General features: G+C 38.9%; 1 protein-coding gene across 14 annotated transcripts in view; it reads right to left on the minus strand.

Moving 5' to 3' along the window:
- LOC117430738 (autism susceptibility gene 2 protein-like) overlaps positions 1-26,267 on the minus strand; it is a 285,529-nt gene that overhangs the window by 158,185 nt on the left and 101,077 nt on the right. For all 14 annotated transcript variants that reach the window (XM_059000560.1, XM_059000564.1, XM_059000558.1 and 11 more), the window contains 2 exons: positions 17,939-18,040; positions 13,273-13,308 (listed from right to left, as the gene is read on the minus strand). In XM_059000560.1, the coding sequence (XP_058856543.1) occupies positions 13,273-13,308; positions 17,939-18,040 (138 nt within the window). The remainder of the gene's footprint in view (positions 1-13,272; positions 13,309-17,938; positions 18,041-26,267) is intronic.

Below are 26,267 nucleotides of genomic sequence, written 5' to 3' on the forward strand. Positions count from 1 at the left end.
TTGCCGACCGGGTGAACAGATAACAAACCTGTCAAGACGGGTTTAGCTAGGGAATAAATCCTGCATTCGCCGGGAAATGATGTGTTCAAAGGGAAAAATGCTAGGAATGACATGAGCCGTCCCTCGCGAGGCCCAGGCCGAGAGGCGCCTGAAATGTTACAGTGTGAGCTAAATGGACGTCGGGACGGCTGATTAGATCTTATCGTGGCCGTTTCAAGTGACTGCCTTTTTCATTTCGCCCTCTTCCAGGTAGCAGAGACAAGAGCTGACAAAGGCTCTTTTTTGCCATAGTCAGCTGAGGGTTGATCCAGGGGGCCCTTTGAATTTAGATAACATTTGCAGTCAAGCTAAGAGCTTCCCAGGGAGCCCGGAAATGTCATCCTAAATCCACTGGAGAATGCAATTTCCTTTTATAAAAGACACTGAAAGGCTACCCATCACTGACTTCACAGAAAACCATTTCCCAAAGCTTTTCATTTTATCGTTTCTCGTTCCGAATTCTCCGAAACCCTGTATCAGTTCCTGGCCAGCAAAGGCTCGTTGACAGTATTTGAAAACATATAAAACATTTCACCACTCGAAGGATTTAGCCAACGATTGAAGGAGATGGATTTTCTATGCAGTAGTTGACTGCATCGATTTATTTTAGGGCTTTAATTGGTATGTTGAGGAATTAAAGCCAAAAAAAGATTTTTATGTTTGAGAAAGATATTAAAAAAAACAAACATTTGTTATATTGAATATATGGAAATAGTTTCTACCATTATACTGTATTTACTGTAGACTAACAATTGTTCATTTAGATGACCACAGCTGCAAGCTTCCATCTGGTCTCTATGGTATTCAGTGGTGCAGTGGATTAACGACTACAATACCTTAGAGACAGGGGCTTTGCATTAGACTAAGGAGACCAAAGCCATTTCTACTGGAAAGCCATCCACTTAATTTGATAATTGAGGGAAGTCTTACTCAGATGTGTCCCTGATTTTGCTTTCAGAATTACAAATGCATGTCTTAAAGGCAGTAACACGGAGTACTATACACTTTAATTCAAAAAGCTTTCTCCAATCAGTAAAAATTCAACTTTTATTACCCAGTAACGCACCTGCCTGCCATTCTCACATCCCCTGGGGTTACTGTATATCTGTCACAAGTGCATCTGTAACTGGGTGATTTGAAGTCGTAATTCTATACCGATTTTAGTTAAGGTAAAGAGTAAAATACATTTTAGTACTTTTTTTGCATCAGTGAATTTCAACCTTTTAATGAGATTCAGCCCTTAATAATGTACATACATTCTGAAATCCATAGCCTATTCTTATATTAATAAAGGCAATACAATCACACTAAAATATTAATTCATTTCCCACTGAAGTTACTTTTTTATATATTCTGAAAGTCTTGAAACCATCATGATCAAATGTAATTTCAAGGTAAACCTAACAAAAAAAATACGACAATATATTGTATTCTTGTATTTCAAACAGCCAAAACAGCTAACAAAAAAAGGACTGTTCTCATTTTCTGTCTGAAACCCCCATCAGTGCCACTGAAACCCAGTTGATTTCCCCAGTCCAATTATTTCTCTGTGCACAATCCCTAGCACACCATGCCGAGAGGGGCTGTCTGCCTAAACACAGCGTGCTTAATGGAGTCCCTGAAGTTGTCTCCATTTCATTGCTCCTAACTAATGGGCTGTGATATTTTTCCAAACAGACTGCCGCTCTGCCCCCAAAAACCTAATCTAGTCAGCACTGAGGAGACTGTGCTCACCCCACAGCAGAGCCAGTCGAAATCCCACTGCTGCGGCTTCACCACCCCCTACTGCCAGCACTTCTTAAAGCTGCAACTGCCTGCTTACTCATTAACTCTTTAGAAGGATAGTGATTAGAAATGTGGCTGCATTCAATTTCTCTCTCTTCATGCAGCAGTAGTACTGTATGTCAATGTACAAACGCAGGAATAAAATCACAAACTCCAGTGGCTTTAATTTGCTGAATCTATAATCCTGCATTAAATTGTTAACCCCTTCACCTCTGGAGTGGTGCACTTCCCGTACCTCAAAGTATCTACGCCTCAATAAAAATCGCCCTTACACCGCACTTGAAGCCTTGTGTATATATTACATTACAGTCGGCGGCGCCTAATTGGGATACTGATAAATCGGGATTTCGGCTTAAATGGGATACAACTCTGGGAGACGGCTCTTCCCATTTATGTCGTTTAATTGGGACGTCACTTCGTTTAATTGGGATACAGTATTTTCAAAGATCGCTTTTCAGAGCAAGACAGGTCGCGTAGCACGGTGCAGTGAGTACGTGATTACGCTGTGACTTGCGTAAACTGCTTAAACCACGCTGAACTCTTGAAGAAAGAGGAGTCTCCTGTGGGTTTCTCAGGCTGCTGTGCAGTGCTTAGGAGTGGAACACATATTACATACACTATAAAACCGTGTCTGAGGTCACTGCAGAACCATTTTAGTCACTATTAATTAATCAAATACACTTTTAGCCACTGTACTGTCTGTATCCGATCCTAAAATCTGTGAAACAATTTTGTTTTTACAATATTCCTGGTGTATAGACTATAGTTTACATGAAGTCATTAGGGGCAGCATGCAGCCCTGGCAGGTTTTGCAACAACAACAATTTTCCCCGAGGCTTAGAGCATGTCTGAATGCTTTAATGCATTGATCTTAGTCAGTAGGAAATAAGACCGTAATTGGATGAGGCTTTGAATGAGATGTTATCCTTAGCCTGGCTAATTCCACTCTTCCTGACCTTCCTGACCCTCAACGCAGAAGCCAGCAAGAGGTTAAGCTCTGCAAATCCCTGACAGGGCCGTCCGTGCCAAACTGCACTGCCCATCAGTTACACTGCGGTATTAGGAGGACTGTGGAGGGCCCTTGCTGGGTGTTTTTTCCTCCCCAGCGTGGGTATATAAAAGCACACTGGAGATCATAGCAACCTTTAATTGGGTTATGTACTGTAGGTTAGGTAACTGTGCAGCAACTGGCTTCTGCTGTGTTAAAAAAAAAAAGATTTTTATAGATTTTTTTTTTTTTCCTATGATTGCACACCAGGACAAGATGTCGATGGCATTGTGCAACGGAAGGGGAATAAAGATGACAGCAATTCCCTTCTCTCACTGCCATGCCTTTTGTTTGCAGTGAAAGCCATGGTCACAAGACAGGAAACTTCTCTACGGCCGCTTGTTCAAGCTGATCTGTTTCCTTTTTTATTATTGTTATCATTTATTTCTTAGCAGACAAGTGTAACGACTGCAGCTCCCTCCTGGCTGGCCTCCCTGCGTCCCCAGCTCATCCAGAACTCCGCTGCCCGCCTGGTGTTCTCTCTGCCTCACTTCTCCCACGCAACTCCACTACTCCGCTCACTCCACTGGCTACCGATCACCGCTCGCATCCAGTTCAAGACTCTTGTACTAGCCTACAGATGCCTTGACCAGACTGCATCCAGCTACCTCCAGACCCTCATCTCTCCCTACACCCCCACTCGACCTCTCCGCTCCGCCTGCACTAGAAGACTGGCTCTACCTCCTCTACGCTCCCCTGCCTCCAGAGCCCGCTCCTTCTCCACCCTCGCTCCGCAGTGGTGGAATGACCTTCCTACAGATGTCAGGACCGCCCAGTCCCTGACCACGTTCCGGCGCCTCCTTAAGACTCACCTCTTCAGACAGCACCTGTAGAACTCCTCTGTTTGTATCCTGGGACACTATCACCCTTCATGTAAATGTGCTTTATTTTGCTCTTATCAGAACCCTATTTTACTGCATTTAATCCTGTACTTCAGAGTACTGTAATCTGCCAAGTGTTTAATCTGTAGTATTTTGTAGTTAATCATATCCTGATGTAACTATCACTGTCACTGTTATCTGCTGTATTACTGAATTGTATTTTGTCGCACTTGTACTTGCTTGAACCAAAGTCATTGTACTTATCTTGCTCTTATTGTATTATTACTTGTACTGTAACACTTGAAATGTATTTGCTTACGATTGTAAGTCGCCCTGGATAAGGGCGTCTGCTAAGAAATAAATAATAATAATAATAATAATAATAATAATAATAATAATAATAATAATAATAATAATCCAGGGCGATTTACAGTTGTTACAAAGTGTCACATTACAAAGAATCACATTATAGATAAGAGCAGTTATAAAATACAATAAAATCAGGCGTAACTAAGAGCAAATTCAAATGAGAGAACATAAATACAGTAAATAATTACGTTTGAATAACATTATTCAGCAGGTTTCATTTGACTTTATGAAGCAAAAAATGTGTTAATTCTCAACACCTGAAGTGTCTTTAAATGCCCCCTCCAAAAAACAAGGTGGACGATAATTCAATTTTAAAAGTAAAAGTATTTTTTTTATTTGCCTACTTGCTTGCTTTTTAAAACCTATAAATTAAACTAACATATCTTTAAATGATCTCAACTGGCATCAGTTCCATACAACTCCACATCGTTAAATCATTAACACTGACACTGATTACAAAACCATTTTAATCATGCTGCCCAACAACGAGGGAGAAGAGTGCAGAGAATGTGTTTGATGAATACCCTAAATTGATTTCTATAAAGGTAGGAGTAATGCGAAAACAGAATTTTCTCTGGTATTGATTTTGGCAAATACAGTAGGTCATGAGCTCAAGTACCCCCAGTCCCCATATCACTACTAAACAGCAATGAAAAAAAACAGCTGTTTGACATATATTATGGAAGATATTTGGTTCAGCACACTGTACCCACTTGATACAAGGCTGCTGTCAAATAATGTATAGACTACACAAGACTAATCTTTGTTCCTTTATTATTATTATTATTATTATTATTATTATTATTATTATTATTATTATTATTAATTTCTTAGCAGACGCCCTTATCCAGGGCGACTTACAATTGTTAGAAGATATCACATTATTGTTACATACAATTACCCATTTATACAGTTGGGTTTTTACTGGAGCAATCTAGTTAAAGTACCTTGCTCAAGAGTACAGCAGCAGTGTCCCCCACCTGGGACTGAACCCACGACACTCCGGTCAAGAGTCCAGAGCCCTAACCACTACTCCACACTGCTGTTCCTCTTATATTTACATGCAGTAAACCTAAAGATAGGATATGTCTCCCCAAATCAACGGAAGTCTACAAAAAACTCAGTGCTTTTCATTAAGAAAGAATAAAAGGGCTGTGGGTTTCTTAGGAAACATGAATCCTCTTATGGTATATACTTATTCAATTTCTGGGGCAATACCAACAATCATCAAACTAGGGACAAAGTAGGAGACAACTCTACATGCCAACGGATAAGACTGAGATAAAACAGCTTTGGGATATAATTCGCTGAACTGCAAGAACATTTAATTGATTTAATGTCCTTGGACCACTTATTATTACTCCCACTCTGCATACATAACAAGTTACAGTACATTACTTTTCACATAGCACGCTTTACACTGAGAGCAGTCTGATGGCTGGGCTACAGTACAGTGCTAATGTAATGCAATTAGAGAGATGGCTTACAAAATAAAACAGTGACCAGCTGTATCAGTCTAATAACACCTTATGAAGGGCTACAATCAATTGAATCAGACATTAGTTTTACTGTCGGATTTGGCATTTCTGTGCATTTATCATCACATTATACAGTACACAATTGTGAATATTACATTACTACTAATTTACAGCTTGCATCCACTTGTTAAATAGACAAAAGAACTAGAAGAGTCTGACACGTCTCACAAAATGTAGGATCTGCCTTTTATCAAAATAGTCCCTCACATTATTTATTTATTATCATGAGATGTATCATGATTAATATCGCATTGTCACCATTTAGATGTATTGTGATTAATATCGCATTGTCACCATTGTCAAGTGTACCATTACAAAAACATTGCATGTTTTTAATGAAAAGGTCTAAACACATTCCATTGTGGAAACTAAGAGCAGGGGAAATGTTCATTCTAGTTGCTCTAAATAAGGGGACAAGCACAATCTGATAAACTGACTCGCACTAATCAATTGCTACACATTACTCCGCTACATTCTCTTTGCTTCATGAGCACTGCATTACAGCTTAGACAATAATAAAGCTAAATGTAATAATATCATTTATCAACAAACAGGGACTGGAAGTGGTTAAAAATTGAAATGATGCATTGCGTTGATGGCTGCTCGTTTATTTTGGAAATAATTTAAGCACTGTTCATGCAAGCGGATTACATTATTCCTAAAGTATCCTGCAAAACCATTCATAACCCAGAGTTATCAGGACATTTAATATAACAGCAAATTATTAAAGTTCATTCTGAAAACAGGCTGGATTTCAAGTGTTTTAAAGATTGGCAGGGTTTGCAATGGATCTCCTTCTAGCAGCTGCTGAGTTAATAAATCAGACATCAGCATACGATCTGTACTTGCCTCTCGACTGCACGGTTTGCTCTTCAGTTCAATGGTAAAGCATTTGTCTTCAAACCGGGTTCGTGCCCAGCCCTTGCCTTTCCATTGAATTCAATGAGCGGAGATGCCAATTCATTACAGCGGCGCCCTACGGGAAGCATCCTGACCCCTGTGGCTGAACCAGGTCATTAAATATCCATGTTCTTTGCATCATAGCTGTAGTACGCATGACGGCTTGTGAGACACGTGATTCTCTAAAGTCGCTCTGAATCCTGGGGGACGGTGAGTTGTCGTGGTTACGAGCGCGACGTTGAAATCTTGTTGACACTTGAGAACGAGCTTTGATTAAGCGGTGTGGGGGTGGGGTATGAAATGAATCTCCTCCTAGCAGCTGATGAGTTAATAATACTGACATCAGCATCACATTCTTAACTCTCGACTACAGAGCTTGCTCTTTAGTTGAATGATAAGAAAACTTCTCTTTGAACCGCATGGTTTGAGTCCAGCCCTTGTTTTTCCATTCAATTCAATGGTCTGAGATGCCAGTTCATTTCAGTTTGTAGCTGTTTTAAAAACAAGGGGGAGAGAATTCCAACTTGGACACTTATGCTCTCTGTCATATGATATTAAATTGAAGACAATGGTCTTAATTAGAAGACTGTTGAAATAGGATGAAAGGCGACCTTTTACAACTTAATAAAAAAAGAGCTTACGGAATATTAACACATAAGGGACAAGGCAATATAAAATAATACATCATGTAAATGCATTGCAATTGCATAAAATGTAAGAAACAAATTACTTTTATTTTAAAGAGCTTAAACATTGTGTGAGGCAATATTGCTTTATGGGTTCATTATTTCCCCATGCACCGTGTGATTCAGCACACTTTGCAAAACAGTGTGAGCTGCAATTCACACTGTGAGAAAGAAGAAACACTGAAGCTTTACAGAATATCCCAAAATAACCAAAAAACACATTGTTTTTAGAAAGAAAAAAAATAGAAACTTGTGTCCAAATACAGAATACACTTAAAAGGAGATTCTCAGCCTTACCCTTTACCTTCTTGGAGGATTTAATAACACAAAATGATTAGAGCAACAAAGACATTCTTAAACTAAGTAAGGTAAGCAAAATTGACAGAGCCCCTAAGAAATACTGCTTCAAAAATACTTGTATGCCATAAAGACTACATTCTGTGCCAATTTCTCGGATTCCTGGGGTTTGAATTGCCAATGGATAAGTGAGCCTTAAAATCACATCCCCACTGACAAAAATTCATTTCTTATAACTGTCTCCATTTACCGGCATGCTGAATTTTTCCCATGGGGACAGAACAAATGAAAATGTTATTTCTCTGCTCATGAACTCATACCTTTCTGTCTGCTTTTCACTGCTGGCAATTTCATTCTCCTTCCGAATTTGACTAAAGCCCATGGCCTGAGGGAAATAATGTCTATATAATAATCTTCCGAAACTCTAATTCCAAGCCATGTTTTTTGGATGTTGCCTTGTGGTTTAGAAAAATTGCAGTGAGCGATGAAACGTAAGTGATGCAACACCCCCTACCTAACATAATAACTCTGTGCAATGCACATGCCACAAATCATACGCAGCCCTTTAATAAAACAACATCATGTTTGTTTTAGGGTCTTATTTGTGGATATTGCAGTGTCAAATAATTGTTCATAGAATTATAGTAAGCATATAACCTTTCCTTAACAATCCCCCAGGAATTCTAGAAGTGTATCCCTTCCATGAATTTCAAATCGGAATATCGAATCAACTTCTCCATCAACTGGTTATTCTCTTTATGTAATACACAGATGAAGAGAAAAGTGTTTAGTATAAAAAAAAAACACTTTTTTCAGTGTTGTGTGAAGTCTGCTGGCTGTTCCACACCACGCATTGTCATCACATACATTCACAAACTTGAGCTCATTTCTTTGATGTTATGCTAAAATGAAGAACCACTTGCAGGTATGTGGGCAAGAGAATTAATGAATTATTTGTATATACACAATACATATTATAAAATATTTCTATTTGTATGCATTGTGTAGAGGCTGGGTAATGGGCCTTACAATTTAATATTGAAATATGTACAGCTACTGTTGCATGTGCCCTATTTTGAAGCAAAAGTAAAGAAAACATTTCCAGAGGAAAAATATCCAGAATCTACTCAGAACAATGATGTAAACGTTCCTTCCTGTTGCTTTTCTCTTGACACTAAAGAGATGTATTATTCTCAGAAAAATGCCACACTTTAGAATTACGACAACCGCTTATCCAATTGTTATGGAACTTGCCTTGGACATTCTTTAGCACAAGAGATGCCTGTCTTTATCTTTGTCCTTCTGTGAGATGTCACTTTTGAGGCATTAAATTGAAACAGTATAATTGCACTAAGATCCTAATCGCATCCCTCCAACAACAGCCCATTGTGAATCATGTCTCTCAAATTTAGATATGGGAGGAAACACTACTATATATAGTGTTAGTGAAACAAAAATCAAACTTGCATATCCCTTTCTGAAATATCAACAGAGCCTGCCCCCGATCAACAGCCAACGGCTGTACAGAAGTGCAACACTGCATTATTTCTTGGGTTAACGCCTCGGGAGCAGTGACTAACCCCGTCACTAAGGAAGTGCAGCTCTCCTGCCAGGCACAATCCAACCGACTGAACCCTGACTTTCAACACAGTATCAAACCGCACAGCCCGCTGAAGCAAAAGGTCAACACACTAGTGTGCTAGCGTTCCTACAGCACTCTGCTGGATTATCAGTTAGATGTTAAAGAAAACACAACAGAATACAAACCTGCTACAATCAGGGGTGGCAGCTGAGGGCTTTCCAAAACCCCTCTTTTGGTGCTATTTAGTGTTGCCATATTAGACCCAGCTTGTAAGCTTTTTTTTTGTTTTCTTTAAGCGTTGAGGTAGAATATACACCATTTGGGGTATGTGTATTTAAATGGCATGTACCAACAATTCCTTTTTGAGGACTTACAGTAATATTGAGCTTTCTTGTCTAAAATATCACTGTCCTTGAAACTCTGACTATGTGAACATTTCAAAAGCTGCTCTGTGCATTTTCTTCAGTCCTTTAACAATCTCATATTTCAACCTTAAATAGAACTGTCCTTTTAACCTTTAATAACTTTGAAACAATGTATACAATAAACTGTTACAATATGTATGCTTTATAAAGAAAAATGCTGTACATTCCGGTTAACAGTATGTAATAAAAAAAAGAGGTTATATTTGTCAGCTGTTAGCAGCAGAGGAGATTATGATTGTTTGTTGGCAAAAGAAAAGAAGATAATACCCACACACAGGTCGCAGGGAATCCTGGTGTTTTCCTGGGGATATGGATTGCATTTTCTCCAGCGCACAGCAAGGGGGTAAGTGCATCCCTGCCAAGGCATTGTGATTGAAGGACATGCTCCTGCTAGGAGGGCATGCAGGGAGGGAGTAGCTCTCCACTGGCTAACACTCCCCACACGCGGCGACAAAATAATCTTTCTGCCTTGAAATAACTTGTTCCCACACGTTCTCCGATTGCTATGGCAACCTCCACACTTGCTGCCTCCTCGCGTCCAATCAAAAGCTGACCTCGCTTTTTAAGATTCACCAGGCTCCACAAACCCTACAGAAAGATATTAACTTCCGCCCAACATCCAATCCAGTGCAGCGTCCCCAGTAAAGAAACTGCAGCATTAGCAGGCCATATGCTTCCCTGCATGCAACTACAGTTGTATTCTTTAACAGCAATTTGCAATGATCATTGCTGATCTGTGTAGATCATTAATTGATAAGCTTGAGCTCAGTGGTTATCAAATAATCATAAAGCTAATGACAGTACTTTTAGTTTGTACAATCCCCTTTCATACTATGGGACATCCATGAAAACCATATACTAGTTTGCATCACTGGTTTCAATGCAACTGGCCTTCATATCTATCTGGTCTGAAGAAAGGATTGTATGATGCACTGGGGGAAAAAAATCCCCATTTTATCCAGCCCTAAACAAATGTCAAATTGCAGGCCATTTTTGATTCACTGAACACAATCAAATCTTAAAGAAGAATTTATTTCCAGCAGTATGCAACCATCCATTAAAATTCAGAACTAAGCTTGCACATCTCCAAGGATCACTGTATTATGTTATTTGTAATGAGATTACATTTACCATGATTAGTTCCATCAAAAAGCATAATAAAACTTTTGGTTAAAGCTTTCTCTGGTGCCTTTAAAGATGTTCCACGGTGCTGAAGATGTTTCTCTGATTGACACTTACTTGTCAGGCGATGACAAGACGACAACGGAAAACAGCGATTTAGATAGACTGCTGTGTCACAAATTGTCAGGATCTGTTTTAAAGCCCTCACTTTAGTCAGGGAAGACAGTCGGACATCCACTTTATAGAAGTAGTGGGAATATGCTCATCAAAGGTTTGAATTGAAAAGCAGTAGGAGGTAAATATCCTAGATGCTACCGCGGCAGCCAGCTCTGTGCACACAATTATAACTACGAGGGTAGAGAGCAGCAGTTAGATGAACTCATTTCATCGGTTTGTCTCTCATTTTGCCAAACATGACAAAGAAGATGCAATATAATAGGCACTCAACTTTCTATAACACAATTCAACCTTTTCACAGGTCATCATCTTCAGATCACACAGATGTGGTAAAAAAAAACATTAAGTGCTCCTCAGTGCTATGTATAGTTCATGTTTACCCTTAAGCTTGCATCTATTCAAATAGAACACTTACAAAAGAATACAAGTAATAATAAGTACATCGTCATTTTACAAATGATATGAAGCTGTCAAGACCCTGCCAACCACCTTTATTGGGATTTCAAATTCGGTTATCCTGTGATAACAGGAAATGGTAGAGTCTGGATAACCAGACGTCACAATGCGGCCTCTTTACTGCAATGCACAACCAGACTCTGAATGACACATACTACTGAAGATTCCAACTCTGCTTTTATCAATGTTACTGCTAACACCACACTCCAAGCTAATCATCTGGATATTAGAACTGAAAAACACAAGGCATGGTCTGATTACACTGAAACCTTAACCAGCAGTTCGCTGTATTTCACACAGAGGCCCTATTGCCTTAAAGCTTGAGATTTATGGTCGGGTCAGTCACTCACAGCCTTTTAGACCAGTTTTATCCCAATGGGCCCCTGCAGTATCAGAAATGAGCCTACAGTTGATTACATCTGGAAAATTGCTTGGAACAAAATGCCTCTAAAGGTTAGCAAATTATCTTACAGGCAGATCTAATGCTAGATCTAAAAGGTCAAAGGAAAGCATTTGTGATAATGGCTGGTATCGTTAAATAGCTGCACAGTCAATACCACTCACATTTTGGTTCAGAAAGTGTTGTTTTTGCATTCAATCTTACAGCAACTCAGACACTAACTGATATAACAAGGGAGGCTAGCCTCCCCCCACCCTCAGAAAAGGAATAGTGATAATTAGCTAATAATAGGTGTAATGTTCTTCATTTCATATTCTACACTACATGCTAACAAGGGCAACTTGAAACTGCAAATATATATATATATATGCAAAATATATATATATCCTAACCAATTACCTTCAGAATTCACAGCAAATTGGCCACTTGTGGGGTACACAGGGAATTAAAATTTTGATGTCTGAGGTACATAATTATAACCTTTTAAAAATGTTTCTGTAACTAAATCTTACTTTTTTTTACCATTAAAATGCATTTTTGCTCAAAGTAGATGAATCCAGCTTACCGTAAAACTGACAACTCGCTGAGACTTCTTTAGTCATTAGTTTAGATATATTCTATATTAGTGTCATTTTACTGCATGACTCACTGTCTTTACCAGCATATAATGGCTTTTTGATTTCTATTTAAAGAGTATGTTTAGTGGTTAGATTAGAGACTTGTGTTTTATTACAAAAATACCACCAAAAACATCTGGCATTTATTTTGTACATGTAAGGTAATAAAATAATGGTGTTTTAAGTAAGCACATTTGAAAATAAAGCCACAGACAGTATTTATATGCTTTTCCAGATTATAACTAGCATTACACCATGAAGAATGAATGTCACACATATAATGAGCCAGAAATTTAAAACCCATAGAGTTTACTTAATGACATACAAGTCAACTGATGCCAAACCCAAGTGGGATAAGAAAGGGTGGTAACCACCCTAAAGTTCAGAGTGCAGTGATTTCATGGAAACGTTTCTTCCAGAGCCATTTGGAAAGTGAACATATCATCAGTTCTCCTGACACAAATACTGTGGTGTGGCGTTGGTATGCTTTTGAAACAAGATACTGTCGTATTATGTACAGCCGTATTATGACTTTGGCCAGCTTCGTTTACTGTGTGCCATTCCGGTCCCAGTTTTAGATTCAACCAGCCTCAATTTATTCAAATTAAAAACTGTGTAATTAACCTGGGACAAAACCCTGTTGTGGAATTGTGCATTCCGATCATAACTACAGTATATAGTATAAATGTAAAGCAATGCAACAGCAAATGAAGTATTACCTGTTATATACCCCCTAGGTGAATGTTAATATAACAGAAATATCCAGCTGGAATTGGAAAGCCATGCATTATTAATAGAATACAGTTTTCAATACATCATATATGTCTTATGAACATTCGTTCTTCTACCGTTAGTGTGTGTGCAACACCATTCCAACAGATTATTGGTACGCATTTTATTCTGGGAGATCCATTTCCCTGTATAACCCTTAATAAAAGACTTGTCTGCTATCCGTGATAGATATCCCTAGTTGTAAGACTAATTGGCAGTTACATGTTTAGCATACTTACAAAGTAGCCTGTACCCAACCCGGAAGGAGCGGAGCTCTGCAAGAAAACACAAGGGAGATAGAAAATTAGTGATCGTATTTATTATTTTTCCATCTCGGTGAGTTCATTATCAGCCCTCTAATGCTATTCATCACTCTATTGGCGCACCGGTGGGCCTCTCCCTTTGCCAAACACTTGAGCTGTGCACGCGTCTCTCATCAGTTTGCAAAGATAACGTGCTATTTACTGAATTCCCAGCCTATAATTGCCAATTTATTTGACAGGCAGCTGGGTAATGATGGCATTTCACCCTGCCGCAGAGACTAAACAGAAATGATTCATCCCAGCTATCCTGATAAGCTGACATTCAGGGTCCAGGTCTCCTGTTACCCCAGCTTTGTGGTCACAGAGCTACATATGAGGGAGAGTGAAAAACTGACTTCAAACAAGCCAAAAAGGTACAACTGCCTGCCGATTTATTCCTCATTAGGCAGAACTAGAACAAGGGAGGTTGAGAAAATGAAATAGTTTGTAAAACTTAATTAGCAGTCAAGAAAAAAAATAAAAAAAAATAAGAGTGAGTAGGTAAAGTGTGCCCTTCCTGGCTTCTAGACGTGCAAGGAACGATACAAATGAGAGATATCTGCTCCTCTGGTAAAGTGTCAAAGGACATTTTGCAAACATCATTAGCAGTCTGTGAATGTGTACCGATTGACCTGGCTTGCTCATTACCCCACATCCTAGCAGTCTGCAGTTCTGTTTATCCTGTCAGACTGCTAAGCGAGCCGGCACTTGGCTAGAAGACGTCGCCACTCACACACAATGCTGGTCCTTGTTAAAGAGTTATAGCATTATGTAAATATTCTTTCCCATGACTGGACGGAGTCCACGAGAGTCTTCTGTACCCTGGTATGTGACACACATCGTACAGAGAGAAACAAACTGCTCTTTTCAATACCTTTTTTTTACGATGTTGCAATTGCTCAGATATTTTTGTTGTTTTAATTAAGTCTGTGTTAAGGTGGCCATGCATTCCGGAGCCACTTTTCAGTTCCAGTTGCCTGTCACTGACATATGTAATGCAGGTTAGATCAGCCAAAGTAAAGGTATAGCAAAGTGTAATAAATCAGTGAAAGCATGGTAAAGCATACTGTAGGTAAGCACTTTAAAGCCCTGAAATGTAAAGCATATAAAAAGAAACATGCTAAACTATAATGAATGCATAGTACAACAAGGGTAAAGCATGGGAAAGTTGCTGATTTAAGGGTTTCTAGTGCACAGCTGTGTATTAGATTTGGTCTGAATCTTAGTCTAAGTCACAAATGGTACCTAGTTCAAAAGCAGTGGTACAGTATGTATTTCTAAGGGATAACAGGGATGGAAATAATATTGCATAGCAGTTTCAACCATTCCAGGTTTTACTACGAGCTTGATTAGCAACAGTGTATAGGCAACAAGGTCAGCTGTGTCATCCTAAACTCACAGTGAAATCAGGAGTAGATCAAACAGCTATGCTATGGGAGTCTTATTTCCATCCCTAGGTAAGGATTGCCATCCTGCTGTCTAGCATAGTACTCTACTACTGTATGTGATAAACAAACTTCAGGTCACTGCAGTCTCAGCCAACATCACAAATCCTGCTTTAAAGGAATACTAAATCGTTTTTTCAGAAAGAAAAACGGAACGCCTGTTTTGTGAACTCTGTACCATGCCAAGTTAAATGCATTGGTTTCTTGACAGGGTACATAATGGCAAACAATGTACGTCTCAACTATGAACCCACAGAAGACAGAAACTATTGGACCTCTAATTATCAGCCTCCAATTAAAGCTCCCTGGGAAAACTCGGTCATAAATGATTATTCAAAGGCATGGGTATGGCCCTGTCGTGGAACTGCTTCAAAAACTGATGGTTAGAATTGTGTTTTTTTTTTTTCATTTAGTTGTCAGCAATGGTTGAACCGTGGTGAACCATGGATTGTCACGCCGACCTAAGCCCTCCCTGCCCGGGTGGCGCTCGGCCAATTTGTGCGCCACCCCCTAGGAACCCCCGGTCACGGTCGGCAATGACATAGCCTGGATTCAAACCTGCGATCTCCAGGCTATAGGGCGCATCCTGCACTACACGTGGAGCGCCTTTACTCGATGCGCCACTCGGGAGCCCCTGTGCTTATTCTTCAATTTAACTTTCGTCAGACAGTGTTTGGGCATGTATACGGTAGCATTGTTATTAAGCCTCAGCACCACCCCACACACTTTACCTTCAATAATTATTATTATTATTATTATTATTATTATTATTATTATTATTATTACTGTATTGTTTTATTTGTTTGTCACCACATTTCCTCCTGTAGTACTGCATGTGCGTCTTCAACCAGTGACTTGCCAGGCTTGAATTTACTTGTTGTAAAAACGTGACATCATACCACTCTGCAGACTCGTATTATCTAATGAAAAGGCTTGTATTTTCCTGTTCATTTTCTTAAAGGAGATTACATTTTCTAGGTCGGAGCTGACGCAGACATGTTACTTTGGCGTCGCTACTGCACAGTGCTTTGAGGGTAGTCATTGTTTCCTGTTTATCTTGGTTATTGTCTATGCGGGTTTGTCGGAATGAAGAGCAGCAGGTATCATTTCAATTTCTGATGTCAACATCAAATTACTTATTTAATTTCATGCCTGGCGAAGCATCCTAGAGCTACACGCTGAATCATTTTGCTTCATTTGTTATACTGTGTTTTTTCAGCGATTGGCTCGTCTTCCAACTGACAGCTTTAATTACAAGAGAAATGTGATTGCTGCTCCGACGAGGAAGCATACGGGTGCAATACGTAATGTGTAGGTACGGTGTGTCTTCACTGGGTTGTTCGTGCAGACCACTGTCCTGTATTTCAATGCACAGATACCTTTAAGCCTGGATTGGTAATGTTTGGGCATTTTACATCTCCTTGCCAAATGAGACTGACCTCTAAACTTAGCCCACATGTGCTTAACATATCATGGGCTGGATTCCCAAAGCTATTTACTCCAAATCGTCACTAGCGCAATGTTTTTCAGAATGGAACAAACACCAACTAAATGTCCAAAACTAATAAGACACAACTTACTACTTCATTCAAGCACCTCCATCAAAAGCAGCAGTTGTTTATTTCTTGTTTGGGAACTTTACTGGGTGTGTTTCTCCCTTCTTTAAAAATGGTGCTAATGACAAATTGGAGCTTTGAGAATTTAGCCCCATATGTTAAATATAAATGCACCCGCCTGCTCAGTCCAGCTTTTCTGTAAACCTTATTAAACCCTATCCACACCTACGTGATTTGGAAGGTAAACTTGTTGGATTAGCAATTGGCCAGCACCTGATCTTGGTTGTAAAACTGCTGATTCACATTTATACTGACAGAATATTATGGTTTTTTGGGTTTTTTTTTTTAAATAATTCACACAAAAGGGAAGTTTGTGCTTTAAAAAGGCCACCGTAAAGTCATTTCTCATAAGCAGGTTTCCTAGTTTATTTGACCTTGAAAATATTCTTAACGAACTGCCTTGAACAAACTAGAATAAGCGATTGTATGTTATTGTTTGCATTTTAAAAAATAAAAATCGCAATTCTAGCTTTCATTCCAGCGGAACCCCTCTATTTGCTAATTGCCTGAGTAAAATGACTGTCCAAATGGAAAGCGGCTGACAGAGTGCTCTTCATAACGAGCTCGTCACAGGGAGGCTAATTAAAAGTTCATAAAAATGGTCCTTGTGTTGTCTCTGTGGCACAGGGAATTAATGCACTGGTTTAATGCTCTCTTGGTCCAAATCCAGACAACAATTCACCACATCGCTCTGCAGATACTTAACTGTAATAATAAAAGGTAGCCTGAGCCCATAGCTGTGTTTATATGTGTACCGGGGCTGCACTAATTCAGCAGTCTGATTCAGTACAATCAGTTCTGTGTAAGAGAAGTCTTTAGCTGACAAGAGTACTGAGGCTGCACTGATTCAGCTGACTCGGCTCTGGGAGTCTGCACAAGTATTCCAACTGGGTTGAAATAAACTTACAGCAAATTGGAAAAGTCTTATTTTAATTTAAATGTGCTTAAGCTTTCTAGTCTACAGTACTGGCCTAGAGGAACAGCATATGATAAAAATGCCCTTCCGCACAGATGGTAGATAAAAAAAAAAAAAAGATAACACAATTTGGCATCAATACGTGCAGAGGTTCTCCAACATGCGAGAGTAACTGTAGCAATTTGTGCTGCTTATTACACTAGTTTTGCTTTTAGGTTAGGAATAAAATACAGATTTCCTCTACAAAATGCTTTGCTTTTTAATGGGTGAACTGCATTTATCAAAGTAGTACTTAAAAATAAAATAAATACATTGGATTGCAGTTTGACTTACCTTGCAACAGTCATGCAAAAGATAGCCCTGTGTGGCCAGATGTCAGGAGGCAAACATCCAAAGCATTTGACTGTATTATACTGCAACTAGTTTTTCATGACATCATTAAAACTCCACGAGAAATGCTGTACATTTTCTATTAGCAAGTGAAGTGCAAACGTTTGTATTTTTTTCATAAATCAAGCAATAAAACAGAGCTTTTTACAGGGTCTACAAAGCAAGCAATATTCAAGTAACCTCACACACTTGAATCGTTCCTATACGGTAATATGCATTTTATATACAATACTTACATCACTAAGCCTCTCATGAGGACTGCTCCGGAGTGATTTTTTCGAGTCTCCACTGGCACTTTCACTGTCACTGTCCTTGCAGTTGTTCTGACCGGGCTTGAGCTGCAAAATATATATTACAAGGGTTACACAACTGCAAACCGCTGTTTTTAAAACATCCCCCATTATTGAAATGTTGCCCGCCTGTGTAAAAAAAATAAAGTTTTCTTAGTACATCCATTTCCATAAAAACAGGTCTTTAAATGAGAAGGCAATCAAATTGTAGCTTTTGTATTGTATAGGTCTAATGTTTCTTGACTTAAATGCAAGTTGCATGCATACTGTATTTCACATCGACACACTATACTCACAATCATTTTCAGAATGATGGTGCAGCCTTGCTACATTCATTTCTAACACAAACTGAAGGATACATCAGAAAAGACTGCTGAAGCCGCTATGGAAAATGTAAATATTGTGTTGTGAGGTTTCTATTTCCTGAGTTAAGTGAAATACCTGTAAAAGTATACAAGCTTTTTTTTTAAATGACAGGTGGCTTTACATACTTCTGTTTTACAATTCTAAGACACTTGTATATGCTAGCTACTGTAAAATGGGAAATAGTACCGTTATAATATTCACGCCACAGGGGACTGTATTTTTTTCTTAGTTGTCCATCTCATCTAGAAACCTTTGTTTCAACTCGTATTTGGAATGACGGCTTAAACTAGTAGCTAAAGAACAAGCTCCCCTATGAGCAATGGTTGCCAATGCCCAGTCTCAAATCCACTATGAGCAATGGCTACCAATGCCCAATCTCAACTCCCCTATGAGAAATGGCTACCAATGCCCAATCTCAAAGAGTAGTCTGTTCCACAGATGGCAGCTCAGCACACTTCCTAGCTTTTCCTTCGTCTCCCAGAGGCAGCATCTAACCCTGCTACTGACCCATCATGAGCGCTCCACTGGGGAAGCTACCATATTGGCCTCCGGTCTTAGTTTTTAAGAACATATAATACATTACAATATAAATCACTTCCATTAGGGTTACTTCATTTCACTTCCTGTAGTTTTCCATTATACAGTGGGATGACTAGACACCAGAGAGGCTGACGTGAATTATTTTACTGGGGAACTGACCAATAAAGACAATGTATGTTATGGCGGTCGTGCATATATAAATAACGATGCTTATAATAATCCCTGACCAAACAATAAACTACGTTTCTGGCCTCCCCGAGATACATCTTGGCATAAAGAAATAAACTTCAAATACAGTATTTTCCATCAGACAGCAAAGAGACAGCAGCAGCTCAGCAGGTGTCATTTTCCAGACACAGTTTATAAAAGACAAAAAGGATCCAAAACATCTTTGCCCAGATGTCTGGAACAATGTACAACACTCGGGGAACTCAGAAACCCGTCAAAGCAACGATTTACGTGCTTATGTATCTTCCTCAGTGCAGCTTCCAACTGGCCAGCCTTGCCAAGCCTCTTGGGCTGCATTTCAAAGCATATAAAACTGCTTTATAGGAAAAACACAGCAAAGTAGTAAATGGGCTGCATGCCACGTATTAGAACAAAAACCAAACCAAAGTATAACATATCACTCTGGGGGATTGTTTACCTAGACAAGCTGTCTCTCACGTCAAGGCTTCTGCACTACTTCCACTTTATAGGTCACTATAAAACCGAGGGCACGAAAATATACCCATTTACTGGCAGTGCGTGTCAATTATAGGGAGAAAGAAATAAAGGGCCCTTGAGTAAAACACATAATTAAAATGAAAACAGCCTTTTTTTGTAGCCATTAGCACTGTGAAAGGATGCTTTCCCTCTGAGAATTTCATCAGGTTGAAAGGCGGAGAGCTGTTTGTCATCTGAGTGCTAAAATGTGATAAGAAAGACAGACCTCTTGGAGATGCTGGTGGGTCGCAGGCCACACAAGAATTTTTTTTAAAAATAACAATCTGAAGGGAAGATCAATGAGCTGTGCTGATAGGAACACACTGTTCGTGCTAATTATTTCTACCACAGTTGCGATCACAGGATAAAAAAAACTGATGTAAGACTTTTAAATGATACTTGCTGTATAAAAGGGGGCCATAGGAGACAAAAAAAACACTTTTTTGTTTTCAAATTATGTCCTCCACTGAACACTTCAAAGACATACAAGAGAAAATCTTCTAATTACTCCTCTGTCTACTGATTGCTCATCGGATGCTTCTGACCCTTCATGTTAATTAAATCCCATTACAGTTGTGTCACTTACAAAAAATTAGGGATTCCTTGAATGCTTAATTTGCAAGATCTACTAATGACGGTGTGGAGCTTTGAAACATATTAAGCCACAGAAAGTTGTAATGCAGCATAAGAAGAACTCCTTAAAATTATACACAGACACCCCAGAGATCAATACACAGTCAGATTCTGGGTAGTCGTACAGAGAATATTACAGCACAATTATTGCTTGTATGTCACAAATAAAACAGTCAGGACTATAAAGGAACCATACAATCATATAATCTTACATCTAATAGAAAATACCACCTATGCACCACCATTCCTTGTAAACTCTGGGATTGCTCCAGAATTAAAAATCGCGCTGATTATGAATTTGAAAATTGCCCCTGCATTTTTCTGAAACCATTTTTCCTAGCTAAACATGAATTAAAATCGGGGCCTTAATTTAACATTCCATTACAGATATGCCCTTTTGATATGCTACAATATTACTTCCCTTGCAAAAAAAAAAAAACATATTTTGGTTACAGCTGTAACCACTTAATTACCCCCTGTAATATTTATTGTGCTCAGCACTAACGCAGCTGATGGAAATATTTATTTGTGAATAAATAAAATGTTGCAGAGTAAGCATAGTTTGCTGTACCCTCCCAAAACACTTCTGTTCAGAACAGAACATTCATGAAGCAAAACCACTTTCCTATATGCAAAGGGTACAAAGCTGCTGTACTTGGGAAACCAAATTCAATAAACCAAGGATTATTTTCCAGCAGTATTTAATTACAAGAACGGGGACTATTTGTATGTATCACTTGGCTTTTCCATGCACTTATTTCTATTTTTATTTATTTGTTTAGTTATTTTCTTGTCAAATTTGAAAGCAGTAGCAGCCTCATGCTGTGGTGTTAATATTTTTTCACAATGAATTATAAATATGCTCATGAAGCCACCATAACTATCCTTTGTAACAGGATATAGATCTACTGGAGTCAACACCCAGGTGGCTTAAAGTTGTCGTTAAGGCAAGAGTGTGTGGGATGGGGGATGCGGGGGGGAGGGTGTTGACTCAGGCAGAGGTGAAATTACAGGCAATATTAACATTAGATTACGTTTACAATTATGCAAGCTTAAAATTCAAAAGGTAGAGCACAGCACAGAGTCACGCTAATGAATCAAGAAGCATATTAAATGACAGGTAAAATACAATTCAAAGTTGCTGCAGTACGTCCACTGTTGTGTCATTTCAAATATTTTCACAAAACAAAACATTAAAAACTTTAAAGCTACAGTGTGCAGTGCAAAAGTACATCATGAAAAACACATGTGTAGGTGAAAAAGTAAGGAATTGGAGTGTCCAGTGTGAAAACAACGCAAAATAATAAATTAACGGAGCATCCAAAGCAGCATAAATCAGATCATGTAATTTGAAAGCATAGGTCTGCAATGTATTTATCTATTTATTTTATTTCCAAAGTAGCATAGTTTGACACATTTGGGGCTACTCCGAGAACTACTGTATTGTTGACTAGTGAGTCTGCCTGCTTTATGATACCATTAAAACAATGTCAAGATTTCATAAGAAAAACTTCTGGTCTCATGGCTTCCATAGGGACGTGAATCCATTATTTAAGGTGTTGCAGTCAATATTCATTGTGATGCTCTTATAGGCAAAATGGTCTCCATTTTACACTCACTAGAGGCAGAGTGAGAAGGCAATGACTGACAGAATCGGTTTGGGATTTTTAGAGTGATGTCACAGAGGGATCCAGGTACACTAGGAATACACATGGAACCCACAAACCAGACCAGCTAAGTGCAAGAGAAACTAGAAATTCAGGCACTTTCTCTGGTCATACAGAAAACGGCATTCAAACTACTCAGAAAGATTACTAATATCTTAAAAAAGGTAAAGGAAAGAAGAAAAAATGTGAACATATCATTTGAAGAGGTTCTTTAACAATTAATTGCATTAACAACTTACTCTAAGGTTCTGTGGCTAAACTTCTAGTCTTAGTATAAACACAGAAAGCAGAGGTCTCCCAAAAGGTTTTCCAGTTTGAGAACTAGCGTGTAACTCCAATCCAAGGACTACATTCTGCAGTCCCTGAAAGTTGTTTTTACACTGGTTATTAATAACACCACTTATTGGGATTAGTGTGATGACTAAACTTCACAAAGCCTTTATCTAACAGTCCCTGGCTTGTTAAAGACTCCGTTTTCATCATGAGAACAAACAGATGGTTTTAATATTCCAGAGGCTAATTTCTCAACAATTAAAAACACAGCAAGACATTAATATCTAATGAAACATTTAAAACTACCAGCGAATGCATCTGCCATTCATTTTCACACAGTAAGGTCTTGTTTTCCCTCAGTCTGTTCTTTATTAGGATAAAGTTTTTCCACTCTGGATTTATTGAAGTATGGAGTTAACAACTGTTTTCAATCAGCAGGATTCTTTGGCAATGTGCACCCTAAAACATCCACACTACTAAAAGATTAATTTATTTTACAATTTCTTTGATGTAAGAAAGTAATAAAAAGAGTCAATTCACTATCAGATAACCCACTCAAACCCGTGTTATTTTAACCCCATGTATTTCAAGTGGAGCAAAGCCAAGGTCCTATCTGAATGGGAGAACTTGAATTGCTTTCTGAAGACAAGGAAGAGTTCCAGGTGCAGCAATGATTTCCATGGCATATCCACACTCCGCACCAATTATGTCAGTACTTCCCTCCAATCTATAAACCCTATTCTAACCATGTAGTAAAATCCAATAGTGGCACATGACTTGACAATGGCCTATAAACTGCACTAAATGAAAACCTAGGCAGTCTTGCAAATTTGGATTTTCCTATGACCAACCATTGTTCCAACACAACCCAGTCCAATCTAATACTGCGCTACTGGGAGTAATCTTTAAATCTCTAACCCGGCCATATGAGAGTATGAGACTCTGTATGAGAGTCTAGCATGAGAACAAACCAAAAGATTACAAGTCAAAGAGACCTGTCTCTTTAATCCTACTTTTTTTTTGTTAACCTTATCAATCCAGCAAGCAATGCAGGCAGCATGATTCATATTCTAACAGTGATAATGGACTCTGTTTGAAGCAATCACCCAGAATGAAGCTGTCATTTGCCCTACATTTTAGATTTACTGATTCAGCGCTTACAAGGAACTAGGACCTACCCTGAGGCAGTATGCTGACCATCTCTCAAGTACTGTAAAACTAGTAGTGTAAGAGGCAGATCGTTAAAAAAAGTGATTTAAACAGTGATGTAACTTATAAAACACAGTGGCTAGAAAGAAATATGGTGTAATGAAATGTGGTGTTGTTTTTGCTGTTGAACTAAAATTTACTGTAATCAGGTGTCCTTGAATTAGTGTTGTCTGGTTCATATTCCATAAAAACAAAACAAATAAAATCTGAAATTCAAAAAGGCTAGATTCTCAAAGACTTTTACTCCAAATTTTTCTGAAGAACAATTACTACTCTCAGATAAATAAAACAACTTGCAAGCACCAACATAAAATGTTTTTTTTTTCTTTTTTTGTCTGGTTTATTGGGCGCAATTTATGTGCGAATGAAAATTTGGAGTAAATAGCTTTGAAAATACAGACCAAAGTGTTGTGTGATTTTATGCAAAGAAGGGTCGTGTACACTAAGCTTTACGGTAATGTGAATGCAATTCCCAGATGCTGAGGAAAACAGTTAATTGCACATCACACACTTTACACATACATTATCTAGTGTAAAAGTGGTGATGCTCTCTGGTGAGTGCGAAGCACAAAAATTGTGTTCTTAGTTTCCTAACCACAGAGAGTGTTTAAATCGGACCATTTTATGAATCTCCCAAGGAAAAAAAATAAAAAAATAACAGCTTCACCATTTCTCAGCCGCTGAGATTCCAAGCTGTCAGCTCCTGGTTTCCCTTAGTTACGCATGACAACAGCTGGAGAGCTCACTAGTAATAAACCTGTAACAATTTAATAGCTTTTATTGTTCTGCTGTGATTTGAGCACAGCCATTCAGTCCTCCCAGGATTCTGGGGTCCCATAAGAGCCGCAATGAGAGAAGATCTAATTTACTGAAAAGCGCTTATACATTTTTAATTTGCTTTAACAAGTAAATTAACAAGTCCCTCATTCAGGCAAGTTTATGGCTGCTTGCCACTCGGGGAGGACCATAAAAGTTTTATAGATAATCCACAGCTACCATGGCTGCTTATAATAAATAGTCTGTTTCCTGTTATACTGTCAAATCCATGGGTTTGTAGCGACTTAAAGCTGAATCACGTCTTTATGCCACCGTCACAGGTCTATATTTAAAAAAAAAACCTGCTAAAACATAGAAGGCTATCTTTCAGTTTCAGGTTCACAATCTCAAGAGTCAGCTCTAGAGACTCCAGATCTACTGTAATTGGCTGCATAATTTATTAAAGCGAGATTGACAAAAGTGCTCAAATTCCCCTGGTAACCCTATAATGGCATTTTGCCCACAGTCTTTAATGTATAAAAACATTATCTTTTGAAAATGATATTATTATTGCATATCCTACAGTGCAGTGGTGTAGTCGAGGGTATACGCAGGTAAACGACGTTTACCTACTTTTAATTTGGGCAATATAGCGTTTACCCACTTCTCATATAAGGGATGCAGAGTTTACTCACTTCTACTCTCCTGTGATATGCAAATCCTGGGTTAAAGACAAGATATTTTAACAGTGAGTGTCTGTGTTGCGTTGCTGTGTGCGAGACTGACAGTTGAGAGCTCTCAGAACTGCGGCGCGAGTAGGGGGGCGTGGCCACTGGACTGTGTGTTCTGTGCGAGTGTGAGTGTTCTGTGATTGGTTGTTTATGTTCTGTTAATGTTATGCTGTTAGGCTCACTAGACCTGCAGGGCGGTGCTAGTAGCCTTCATCCTAGCCCAGGAAAGGACGCTCACAGAACTGTTCAGTGAAACTCACCGTCGGCTCTGTGACTGTTCATGTGAACAGCACCAGAAAGGGAAAAGGACAGTATGGGGTGGCTCTGGTTGGCTGAGGGCTAATAACAAATGTATCTGTTCATGTCTGTTCAATCTATCTGTTCAACTCTACCAAACAGGGCAGTTTACCCACTTTTTTTTTTTATTTACCACTGTTACAGTGATTTAAGACAGTCAGGTTTCACCATCAAGGGATTTGACTCATAACATTTTATTTTAAGATACTATTTAAAATTAAAGGACGATTGGTTGATTACAAAAAGCCAATTGTTGGTGTCGTTCCTGAGATTAAACTGTGAATAAAGAAAGAAAGAGAGACATGCAATATGCGTGCCCTAATTAAACGTTCTGCAGGTGACTAAATCAGTCTGCAATGAAACTCCTGAAGGAAAGAACGCAATCCTGGAAGGCACAATGTGACTCTTCTGGTTCACCAGTCCTGCGTTGTTTTTTTTCTCATTGCTACTGCTCCAGCAGCCTAGAAGTGGGGGTGAAAGAGAAACCAGTTCCAGCAGTAGCGGTCTGACTGGTTTGCTTTCTGACTTGAGTTCAGTAAAAAGTTACCATCAACAACGCACGGAAGGGGCGGGTGGGCGGGGGGTCAGTTGGAAACAGTCAAGTGCAGTTAATTTGTAATGTAATTTATAAAAAAAAGACATAATGTGAAGAAAGATGCAAGAGCAGTCAAAAGCTGTAAGGGACTGTGATCCTGTTGTTTATCTTTGAGACAGCGGCAACAACATGTGTCGCAAAGTCAAGCCAATGTGGCCTGCAACTGACCTCCTTCTATCGCTTTAAGACCAGTGCTTATTAAATCTTAAAAGACAAGTATAGCAAATAAAAGCAGCTTGTCACTGTGCGTCAGAATGTGGTTTTACTGCTACAGTATGGCAGGCCAACTTCTTTTGATTTATTTGATTCTGAACCGCTTCCCACCTATGTCCGGTTGATTTAAAGTCACACCCAAGCGATTAACTTTACAATCTGAGACAGCAACAGATTTATTGTATTTTATTTAAAACAGGTAATCGCCGACTAGGATATCAAAGGCTGCTTTGGAAAATAAATTTGAACTATAGACTGACACATTCAATTTATTTCAAGTTCCAAGAATT

The sequence above is a fragment of the Acipenser ruthenus genome, chromosome 26, assembly GCF_902713425.1.
Source record: "Acipenser ruthenus chromosome 26, fAciRut3.2 maternal haplotype, whole genome shotgun sequence".
NCBI classification, from domain to species: Eukaryota; Metazoa; Chordata; class Actinopteri; order Acipenseriformes; family Acipenseridae; genus Acipenser; species Acipenser ruthenus.